At 44.3% G+C, this 12211-nt stretch overlaps 1 protein-coding gene across 2 annotated transcripts in view; it reads left to right on the forward strand.

Annotated features, from left to right (window-relative positions):
• The first annotated feature begins 1164 nt into the window (after positions 1-1164).
• Positions 1165-12211, forward strand: part of CLBA1 (clathrin binding box of aftiphilin containing 1) — a 39504-nt gene continuing 28457 nt past the window's right edge. For both annotated transcript variants that reach the window (XM_084630802.1, XM_084630803.1), the window contains exons 1-4: positions 1165-1287; positions 2842-3550; positions 7099-7247; positions 8983-9112. In XM_084630802.1, the coding sequence (XP_084486928.1) occupies positions 3077-3550; positions 7099-7247; positions 8983-9112 (753 nt within the window). In that variant the 5' untranslated portion in view covers positions 1165-1287; positions 2842-3076. The remainder of the gene's footprint in view (positions 1288-2841; positions 3551-7098; positions 7248-8982; positions 9113-12211) is intronic.

Genomic DNA, 12211 nt, shown 5'->3' on the forward strand with positions numbered 1-12211 from the left:
GTTGGGGGAAGAGAGAAGTTGCCTGATATATTCACCTTAAGATAATTCCCACTCCAAGACATTGAGAGGTAGGGAGAAGCGAGGCTTAAATTCAGCTGGAGCTGTCTGGAGCCGAGCTCCGGTAAATATTCTCAAACTTTGACTCCAGCCTGATGCTGTTGTGGTTCTCAGCTGGGGATCTGTGGCTCTCTTGGGGTCCACGAGCTGATTTCAGGGGGTCCACAAGGCCCTGCAGGGCTGAACTCTCGTGCACACCCGCTCCCATGGGGCTGAAGCCCCAAGCCCTGACATGCCCCATGGAGAATGGGGCGGGGGTCACAGCGGGCTCTGGGAAATACTCTATGAGATTTAAGCCCTGGGGAGAAGCCTGTTAGGAGAGGGGTTTGAGTGACTAGATGGTTGTTTGGGCCTTTACAGCATTAGCTATGGATGCCCGAGTCACCCTCAAATCTGCCAAATTAGGATATTCATATGAAAACCATCCTAAAAATTCACCCAACATGCCCACAGCTATCCAGCAGCCTAGCATCCCCCAGGCCCTTAGCTTGTCAGCATTGTCCCTGGCAACATTTTGACAATATTGACAACTACGCCTGCTAGATCTCCACTTTTGGGATAGTTGATGTTATCTGCTGCGGCTAACCGGACCTGATGGCAGGTGAGATGCAGGCAGAACTTTCAGCTGGCTTGAGCCTAGGAAGGATACAAGTTCACACCAATCCACCGGCTGAAAACCAGCAATGACTTCTCCTGGGCCCGAGGAGCGGGGAGGGTGGTTGCACCTGGCCCAGCACATGGTGCAAGCAGCTTAGCTGGGGGAGAGGGACTGCCCCTTGTGTCCCTGTAAGCCTTTCCCACTGTTTGTTAGGAGCTGTTTGGGGCTGCAGGGCTGGCATATCTTGACCCCTGCCTGGGCAGTAAGGGGGTGGCAGGGGTGGGCACTGCAGGCCTGGCTGAGCTGGACCTGCCTAAGAGCCGCCTGGGGGACTGACCCCCAGCTTTGATCTCAGGCAGGCAGAACGAAGACTCCGCGGCAGCCACCTAGGCCCCGCCCCCGCAGTGTAGCCACGCCCCTAGCGACGGTAGGTGCAACCCCCTCACAGTGACCTCACTCCCGGGCTGCGCTCCCCCCCTCCCCGCCTCTCCTCCGCGCCCTCTGACCCCGCCTCTCGGCCCCGCCCCCAGGCCGGCCGGTGCTGGCTCGCGCCGGGGCTCCCGCTCCCCTCAGTCGCTGTGGCCGAGGCAGCGGCGGTCATTGGCCGGGCCCGGCCGTGCGCGGCGGTGCGGGTAAGGCTGCCCCTCTCCCCGCGGCGGGCCGGCGGGGACAGGCCGGGTCCGACCCGCTCCCCTCAGCCCCTGCGGGGCGGGGCCAGCGACCGGCATCCGTCCCTCCTGGGGTCCGTCCCCCGGCCCCGGTGCGCTCTCGGGTTGGGCGGCGCGGGCGGGGGGAGGGACCCGCTGGTCCATGGGGGGGGCGGCTGTGATGGGGGGACCGCTGCGCCGTGGGAGCCCCGATCCGGCCCCAGCGGCGCTAACTGCGGCTGCCCCGGAGCGCGCCGGCCCCGGCCCAATGCCGAGCTCGGCACCTTGTTCCGGGGCCAGCGCTTCACCCGGAGCCCGACCGGGCGCGGGGGGGGGGGCTGCCCGCTGGACACGGCTCAGAGCCGGGCCCGGGCCCGGACCCGGACCCGCCCGACAGGCACCCAGCCCGGGCGCGGAGGGGCCCCACCTCCCATCGCCTCCACGGGACAGCTGGGGAAACTGAGGCACGGACAGGCGTGGAGCCGGGCACAGTGAATCGGCTCTGGGTTCCTGCCCCTCTGCCCTTGCGCACACGGCGCATAAAGGAGGGCGCAGGCCTGAGCGAGCAGCCCTATATAGGGCACTTTCTGCCGGCGTTGGAGAGGCTGGGCCGGGGGTTATTCCTGTGGGTGAGCAGGAGTCTGATGCGTTGGGCAGAGTGCTAATAATGTGCTGTCATGCACAAAGCCACCGACAGGCAACTAAGGAAAAAAGGGAGGACCAGAAAAGCCTTACACACATACACAGTCCTGAATTTCACCACATAACTTATTTCCCTGCATTTTGATCATCACTTGAAATATACCTGAGCAAACTTGGTGCCACTATACTACAGAGCATGCAAGACAGCTTATATTTTTTGTCAGTAGTCTGTATTGATAATATCCATTTTTGTGGCTTACTACTACCTATTTTCACTGTCAAGTTTCTGAATAAAGCTTTAATATCAAGACTAGTATGGACTGAGCACCACTAAAGTCTTCTGTTGGGAACAATCTTTCCATTATTATTTCACTTTAGAGTTCTTTATCTTTTGAATGTGCACATATTAAGCATTTTAAGATTAAATCAGAGCTTTCAAACATTAATATCCAGCCAAATTCAGCCTTACACCTTCAGGCACTCCTTTAGAAGTCAGAGTGGCCTCTAAGCAATTTAAAAAAATAATTAAAGGTATTGTACCTCCGCTGGAGTCCCACTGCCAATTTTTGTGATTTTACAATCCTGTCTCACCCCTGCACACCCTTTTAAAAAATTATCTTTCAAACTATTGCTCTATGAAGGACAGATACAAAAGGCAAAACAGACTCCAGGAGACATGGTGAAACTGACTAGGCACAAAGTATTATCAAATGTGAAAAAAATAAACCTCAGATGGATCATTTTTAAACCAGTGTCTTTAAGTTTGTTTTCAACAATATAATAGTGGAATGTATTTGTTTAAACATGAACTTTTTTTCCTTGCTTTATCAGTTCTCTTTTCTTAGCTTTAGACAGGCATTATCACGGCTGTCTTTATTTACAATCCTTCCTTTGCAGACTGAAATCCGCGGTGGAACGACAGTCAGACTGAATAACACACACAATGTTGATCACTGGGGGAGAGAGTGAAGGACATACTGTTTTTTAGCATCATTATTACAGACTATTTAAGACAAAATGAAGATCTTTATTCTGCTTTGGAAACATTAGAATTTAAGCATTTAGACTACATTTTCTGTTTTCTACATTATAAGTTTTCCTAGTGATCTCATATTATTGCAGTAACACAGAAATGCAGGACCAGCACTTGGTGGAAAGTCCTAGCACCATTGAAGCATTAAGCTGGAAGTCTTTGAAAGATCTTACGGCCAAAGTGAGTGGTATGTCTCTCAGTCAAAATAGTGAGGGAATTAAGGAATGTAACATAAATGAAAGAAGAACTAAGGAAGATATAGTGGAACTTGAAATGATGTATCAGAGCCTCCCCTGGGGGAACAGTAGAGGAAGAAACTGTGAAGGGTTTTCTGAAAGCATTCGTTGTACATCAGAATCCAACAGTTCCTGGGGTGACTTTGAAAGTTTCAGTGAATCCTTAGTCAAGTCTGAGCGCATCAGTCACAGTCCTGAAGTTTTGGTGAATTCAGCAGAAACAAAAATTTCTGATGTGGAGTTAAATGGAGAACACTGCAACACTTCTCATGGGCATCACTGCTCCAACCCATCTGTACACAATGGGAGGGAACCTAGTGCTAGTTCTCTGGATAAGGTATGTGTTGCTAGTAAGTCAGAGACTGCTAAAAGTTTAATTGTTGTGCTACAGTTTCTTTAGGGTACTAGAAAGCACTTTGTGCAAACTGTACTTTGGGAGGATACACTTTTGGGAGGATAATGTAATTAAATGCAAAGTTGAAGATTATGAAATGTGATTCTTTTCCATGAAATACTGTAGATTAGTCTTGTTTTTATTGCTGTAATGCTTAGAGGCCACAGTCAGATTATGTTGATATGATGCCTAGCACAACACAAAGCAAGCTACTGTACATGCTTTGGGGGAGGGACTTATCTAAAAGACAATAGCTAGAATATGTGGGACAGGGTTAAAAACATTTTATATATTTAAAAGCAGAGATTAGTAGTATGCATAATTCTTAGCCAATTATATCAGTAATTACAACTCACCACCTACCTACATGTTATCAGATGGTTGTTTTCTGAATGTGCTATTTCAGAAGTGAGTTTTGAGAAGGGATTGAGTGGGGTGGTGACTTTATGGATTTTGGCTGGAAATTTTATCCAGGAGCAAGGGGTAGCTTGGGAGAAAGCACAAAGGTTCTTGTGGGAGGAGATTGAGGCTGGAATCATTGGCAGAGAAAGGTGGGAGTTGCCTTGTGATAAGACACTGGGATGTATAGGAAGGGAGGCTCTAAATTGTGGAGGGTTTTGAAAATGAGGACAAGAAGCCTGGGTGTGGTGGGACAGAAGAGAGGGGAGCACATGAAGAGATAAATACACATTACTAGTTACTCCTGGCCAAAACAGACCATACCAAGTCACTGGATTTCTCTCTAAAAGAGACATTTAAATCTCTTCTGCTACCAACATCCTACTATAATCTGTATGGTTAACCAAGGCAAAGAGATGTATCAGATGCAACTCAGAGTGGGGTATGCCACTCAACTATGAGGTATGTTCAGTTTCAGGGCAGAAAGACAGTGATGGACTACTGGGAATTCCCCTTGTATATATAATGTATACGAAAACAATGTAATTTATTCCTCACTCCCCTCCTTGGTATATTGCTTGCCTACAACTGTAAGGTCTTTGGGGCAGACACTACATCTTGTGTGTGGAACATACCTAGCACATTGTCACTGCTGCCAATAATAAATAGTAATAGTTTGAGACAGAGCCCTTAGGCCTCAGGATGTAAGTCAAACAGCAGCTTCCTGGGCCTATGAAGAGACTTCCTGCTTGCCCCTCCCGCCATTTTATACCTTCTTCTGAAAGATCTCCTATTGGCCACTGTCAGACAGGATACTGGACTAGAAAGACCACTGGGCTAGTCCAGGAGTTCTCAAACTGGGGGTCAGACCCCTCAGGGGAGTCACAAGGTTATTACATGGGAGGGGGGGGCTCACAAGCTGTCAGCCTCAATCCCAAGCCCTGCTTTTCCTCCAGCATTTATAATGGTGTTAAATATATAAAAATGTGTTTTTAGTTTATAAGTGGGGGCCCACTCAGAGGCTTGCCATGTGAAAGGGTCACCAGTATAAAAGTTTGAGAACCACAGGACTAGTCTGTTATGGTAATTCCTTTGTACCTAGCTTTAACAAAATAACAGATCTGAACTCTGACACGCATTAGACATTCATTATGACAAAGCCACAAGATGAGGGAAAATAGGCTGGAGTTGAGTGTTAAAAATAATGTAACTAAGCAGATAAGACGACTATACACTGAGAGATTCCCATCCAGGAAAATGCTAAACAACATATTTATACTAACTAATCTTTATCTGATTATACTGTAGACTGGTGGGCCAGCACGTTGAAGAAAGCTCCCAACAGTGACATAGTTTCAGCATTTTCTTTCACAAAAAGAGTTCAGTATCAACTCAACACACACCTTTCATACTCTCATTCCTTCATGAAGTCAGGACCTGCTGCCTGGCCTTTCCTAAAGCCTCTCCCTGGTAAGGCCGCTAATCCCTGCAGCTATCCCCCCTACCAGCCCATCCACCTGATGGATACAGAGCTCCTCCCCAGTCTTTCCTGACCCACTCTCTCCCTCTCTGAGCAGGCTCCTTCTTACAGGAGGTCTTCTGGCACATGACACTTGGTCAGCCATAGCGGTGCTGTTACACATGCACAACAGCATGAACAATTTCCCGAGCCACATGTGTGTCTATATAGATGGTTTGGACACCCCAACAATAACCCTTCAGGAAAGTTAGTGGTTCTGGGCTCGTACGTTAGGAATAAATCTCCCTTCTGACAGTATCAGGAGTTTGTGGGCAACCTAGGACTCAGCACCATTCCTTGAGACTTTCTGGGCAGTCCAGGCTCATCCCCTACATAAGCCTTCCACCAGCCCCACTGAGAGGGATTGAACCTGTCCTGTCTGACCAAGACCAATCTCCTGCTCGATAGCTGTAAAATAATGTAGAAAAAAAGCCTCCAGAGTTTACATTCCTGGTTTCCAAGGTGTCACTATTCTACAGAAGTGTGGCTAAGATGCCAACTCCTTCACACCCCGTCATTGAATGCAGTAAAGAATGATATAAGATGCTCCTCTACCCTATCTTCCGCACACAGAGATGGTTTAAAAAGGACACAACTAAATAGTTTAGTCCCAAAATTAGACCAGCTTGGAGAATATTATAATTTGGTAGCAAGCCAGCTGTAGATTTCAACTATCTGAATTTAAAAACATTAAATGGATAGTGTCAAGTAAGAGTTCATATTTTGAAAAGTCCCTGGACTTGTATTTACTTACACTTAACACTGCATTTTTTTTAAACATGTTTTCATTTTTCTACTTTACTCATCTTAGACAATGAAAACAGACTAGAGAGTTCCACTTTCTGGTTCTCATGCAACTACAGAATTTGGGTTGCAAACACACTAAAGGAATATTGCAATCCAAAAGTACGTTTTAAAAATAAATAAATTCTATCATTCTGGGCAAAAATGGAATTAAAATGGTCAAAATCAAAACTTTGGAGCAGATGGACTGAGCATTTCTAGAACAGGGCTTGATTCTGCATATCCTTACTCATGTGAGTATACTCCTGCAAATAATCCTATTAATTGCACTGGGACTCTTTGTATGAGTAAGAGTCGTTCATGTGGATAAGGACCTGATCCTCCAAATCCTCAGTCATTATTGGCATAGGAGGAACAAATGTGTAAGTTCTCTCTCATGGTTCTATACCAGCAATTAAAGAAACACACCATTTTATGGTGCACACACAAGTAAACAAAGATTCATTTCAGCTTTATTGGATATCCTGTAAACTGTGTGCATAGAGTTAACTATTGACTACGTATATAATGTGACTATACCTCATTTAATTGAACGTATAAACACGATGTGTGCATATCTACATCGGTCACGTACTCTGACCCCAATCCTTCATTTAAGTAAAATACTTGTAGATTTGAGCGTGTGGTGTGCTACTACTAAGGGGCTTTGCGTCAGGCTTAAAGTAGATGGAAAAAAACTCCCATTGACTTCAGTAAGCTTTGGATCAGGTCCTGTGTGAACTGCAGGATTGGCCTAATGAGGTTTGTAATAAAACTCTGCTTTTTCTAGGCCAATCTCAACTATGAAGATATTTTTAAGTTGAGTTTTCCAGAAGTCATTGTACCACAGTCCACAGAGAGCATAACAAGCTTAGATCAAGTTCTTGACGCAGATAATGAAGACATTGGGATTCTTGAATTTACGAAGAGACAGCTTTGGTAAGGAATTTAAGTAAACAGTCAAACACCTAGCAATAATACTGTTAATTTTTCTGAAAGAAGTTGCGGGGAGGAGAGTGAACTTACTCGTTTCAATTTAAAATATGCTATTTCAGATCTTTGGTTGTTTAATCAGTACATGAAGTTTATCAGATTATTGGGTTCAGAAGGGAAATGCGGTTGTTTTTCTAGTCCCTGAAAAGTATAACAGTCCACCTATCGCTGCTATTCATTCTTTTTGTAGAATTCCTACTACTTTTGGTAGCACTTCTGATTGCTAAGTTCCTGGAATGCTGGACACCAACAGACAGAGCGTGTGTGTTCTTTCTGTTGTCAGCATTCCTTCTCTTTCCTGCAGGTTTGTGTTGTTTCTCTTTCATCAAGAGTAGCAACACAGGTTCTTCTTTCCCCAATCACTGGTACTTTTCTGACAACAGCCTCCCAATTCTCCCAGTAATTATTGCTCCTCCTGTTAAGCTACATGCTCTCCCTAATCAGTGGTGCATCTGGTTTCCTTCCTGGAGATTATGAAGTTAACAGCAGTTGAAATGGGTAACTTGGCTGTTAAGTCTGCTGGAATGCTGATCAACTCCTTACCTGTTTTGAAAGGATTAGTGTATCTGCACTAGTAGCTGTTCTGGTTTCTGCACACATCTGGAACATTGTAACTAAAAAGTAGGCTTAGTTATTTGTACTGCATATTAGTGAAGGTCCAAGAATTAACACATGCAATAAAATAAATGTTTTTATTTTTTCCCTTCAATAAACTCCTTACATGCACACCAGTCTGATCAGGTAACTTACTGTTGGGAAAGAAAAGAGGGTGGGGAGAGAGAGATTGTTATGTTTTAATTCTTGGGAGGCACACCAATATTATGGTGCTGTGTAACATACAAGGAACCTAGATAGTCTATGTGATAAACTACCCATGACAGATGTTAGCCACATCACTTAATGCACTACTGGAAGGCACACAGATAGTGTGGTGATGAACATGGCATAAGAACCTGAATAGAATAAGTAGTTAGGCTTCTGCAATTTGACATCCTGATTTAGATGCCTAATTCTTTTCCTCTGTGTTTCCTTGGAGCTGGGCCTTTGCTTTAAATACTGTTTGAGCATCACAGAGAAGGAAATCACACCTACCCAGATGAGACCAAATATGAAAGGTAACCCATGTGAATATCAGGCTGGCTCAATGCAGCCCGAAAGCTGAAATAATGAAGAGGGTTGAGAGAGACAGACTAACCAAACTGTAGGTTAGCTGCCTTTGAAGATAAATAAATAGAACTCTGCTTTGTACTTGCTTGCTCTCCACAACATGAATTGGACATCACCACCTTTGGATCATGATTTTTCTAATGCATATTTCTTGTCCACTTCTACTCATTCTGGAGATATGTAGGCATATAAAGCTCTCTCAGACATGCTCTTGCTGTATGGCTATTTATTTGATGGGGAAAAAAAGCATGCACAATTTTTTTGCCATTGCTTATATCATTGGGCATCATGCATCTTTGTTAGCAAGTTGGATTGATGACTTGGACAAACAGTTCTAAGAAAGTCAGATTGCATAGTAGGTGGTTCAAGGTGTACCCCTGTACAGTTGTCTCCAGGGAGGTTGCATTAGAATTGAAAATTAGATAATGGTTTTATAGGAGGTATGGGCTCAAGATCATGGATTTTGTTTGGAAGTTTTCTATGAACTACAATTTCAAATTGCATTTCTTTTTAGCATGGACTCTGGAAACCTCTGGAGAACTCTTAGAGACCCCAATAGCACCACGGGTTTAAGATGTCCCTGGAATAAATCCCATTGCCAGGAAAACTTGTTATCTGCTCTTGGAATAGATGTAAATCAAAAGGTAATTTAAAAAATATGTTTGGCTAGAACATCAGTGTAAGTGTTCGATTTAAACTTGTAGTCATTAAAGTCATCTAGGCAGAAAAAAAAGACTTGTCACACAGCTGCACTAGGAAGTGTATTTTGGTGGGTCACAAATTCTAATATCTTCAGCTAGGTCCTTTTTGATGATGTAAAGGCTTGTCTACACAGGAAGTTATTCCTGATTAGTTCCTTGTGTGGACACACTTATTCCAAAATAATGGAGTAAATCAGGAATAGTTGTTCCACTTAAATTCACACTCTACTTTATTCCAGATGAATTGTCATGTGTGGACAAGCCCTTAGTTTAAGGCTTCTCTGCTAAGATATTATAATGATGCAAAGACCAAATTCTGGCTGTCTTTGCCAATTTATAGTGGAGAATGTATTGAAGTCTCAATAATCCAAACGAAGTGACATACGGTCATTACAACTGAATCGATTTCTGATTTTGTTGGTAGAGTTCCACAAATGTAAGGGGGGGGGGGAGGGTTGCCTACTTTGAGGTGGAGGAGTTATTAGAATTTATACAAGACATTATGGATTCAGTCCAGTGAAGGCAGTTGACTTGACTTATGTGAAAATTGGACTGCTCTTTATGAAAAATGGAATCAGTTGGTCCAATTAAGTTCTGTATGCTTGAATATCTGGCTTAACTATACAGGTTGGAACACAGTATTCAGTTTGCCTTTATTCAAATCATTTCACTCATTTCAGAGTAAAAAAATAATACAGAAAAAAATATTTTAAATAAATTCAGAGATTAAAAATGCAACATTTTAAACTCCCAAAGCAGAATGTTGCTATTCTGTCTTTTTATGTTGGAAAAATTAATTGGAGGTAGATTTTTATTATAATTACTTGTTTGGTTAGCACAAATTTAATCTTCTTGCTCTGCTTTTCAGAGGTAACTATCTTTATTACTAGCTGCTGTTAGCTTTCCTGATGGTTGCCTATTTGAAACTCCTGGTGTTACCTGGATTAATCAGCCTTTCAGATGAGTTTAATCAAACAAAATTGCAGTGCTGGTTAGTCATGCAAGACCTGGTCTACACATGAGTTATACTGGTATAACTGTGTTGGCTAGAGGGGTGATTTTATTTTTAACTGGTATAGTTAGGGCATTACTATTCTCTTAGTGTGGATGCAATTATATCAGTATTAACACACCCGTCATGGGGTGTTAGTCACGTGTAGTCATAAAGAAAGGAAAAGACTGTACCGCAGCCAGTTAGGTCTTATGCTGATGTCCCTTACTATAAATATGGTAGTAGGGCCTAGTGGCCAGCATCAAGAGTGTAGCCCTCCTGCCCAGGGTGGTGTGACCCAATGGCCAGAGTCAATAAAGTCACCCTGCTCTGTGGAATTAGGTGATCTGTTGGAGAAATGGGCACTACTCAGGGGTGTATGGCACCCAGGATAGGGGGACTCGGGCCCTCTCTGCTCCTCCCTGTCTCAGCCCAGGCAGTGCTAGGGTGCTCACCCCCAAGTCACCAGGGATCCTCCTGAAACACACCGACTGGTTCCCTGGTTCACTCACCAGAGAAGAGTCTAACTCCCCTGGGCTGACCCTTTCTCCCTCAGTGGTGCTCCACCGTTCCCGCAGGTCTCTGGGGTCCTTGGATGGCATAGTTCCTGCTAGCACAATCTCTTCTCTGAGATCATCAGACAGCCTGGGGTCCATCTGAAACTCTGCATGCCATAGCTGTGTAGTTGGAGCCTGTAGTTTGTATCCTCCCGCTTCAGCAGCATGCCCAGACTGAGTAGTGCTGCTTTCTTTTATACTCTGCCTCCAGGCTGAGCATGCCCAGCAGAATTGGAGGGGCAGGGCTTTCTCAGTTTGCAAAGCACAGTTAACCCTTTTGGGGCTGGTGCAGGATAGGTACACCCCATCACAGCACCTTATACTGGTACAGTTAGCCCTATTTCTGTACAGGACTAAATATACAGGTATAAGATGTTTTTATGCTGATATTAGAGGGACTAGATGGGTGAGGTAATATCTTCTATTGGTCCAACTTCTGGTGGTGAAAAAGACAAGCTTTCTAGCTACACAGAGCTCTTCTTCAGGTCTGGGAAAGGTACCCAGTGTCACACCTAAATACAAGGTGGAATATATTGGTTAGCATAAGTAGTTAACATATATCTGAGACAATGGTTCTCAACCAGGGGTACGTATACCACAGGGGGTATGCAGTGGTCTTCCAGGGATACATCAACTCATCTAGATGTTTGCCTACTTTTACAACAGGCTACATAAAAAACACTAGCAAAGTCAGTACAAATTAAAATTTCATACAGACAATGTCTTGTTTATACTTCTCTATATACTATACACTGAAATGTAAGTACAATATTTATATTCCAATTGATTTATTTTATAATAATATTGTATAAATGAGAAAGTAAGCAATTTTTCAGTATAGTATGCTGTGACACTTTTCTATTTTTATGTCTGATTTTGTAAGCAAGTAGTTTTTAAGTGAGGTGAAACTTGGGGGTATGCAAGACAAATCAGACTCCTGAAAAGGGTACAGTAGTTTGGAAAGGTTGAGCACCACTGATCTACGGGACCATTCAAAGTGAAGTGGCTAATTATTTCCTGTGCAGCCAAAGGACAAAAAATGGGGGGTTAGGGGGCTTTAGGGTGTTGTAGTAAGCCATAAATCCCGTGTCTTTATGATTTCTAGCAAGTTATGAATTTAAACTGCCAGGCTCATCTTTTGAAAGTGTTGTGCAGATTTCCTTTGAGGATGAGCACTGCCAGATCAGATACGGAGTGAGCATTCTGTGAAAAGTGTTTACCCACGCGTGATAGTGGTTTTGTCTTATTTATCTGTGGGAGTTCTTTTCAGAATGTAACGATTGTCTAGTTTCACCTACCTAGTTGTTGGAGCACTTAGTGCACTGCATGAGTAAGGCTACGATTTTGTTACAGAATCCCTGACTTCCAAAGACCTCTGTGACTTCAGCCCGCCGCAGCTGCGGGGTAGGTGGCAGGGCCCTGAGGCTCCCAGCCACCAGTGGCAGCCAGGGTACCCAGCAGCTCCCCGCTGCTGCACCGGGGTCAGGTGTACCC

This window comes from Lepidochelys olivacea (genome assembly GCF_965140295.1).
Source record: "Lepidochelys olivacea isolate rLepOli2 genome assembly, chromosome: 6".
Taxonomy (NCBI): Eukaryota; Metazoa; Chordata; order Testudines; family Cheloniidae; genus Lepidochelys; species Lepidochelys olivacea.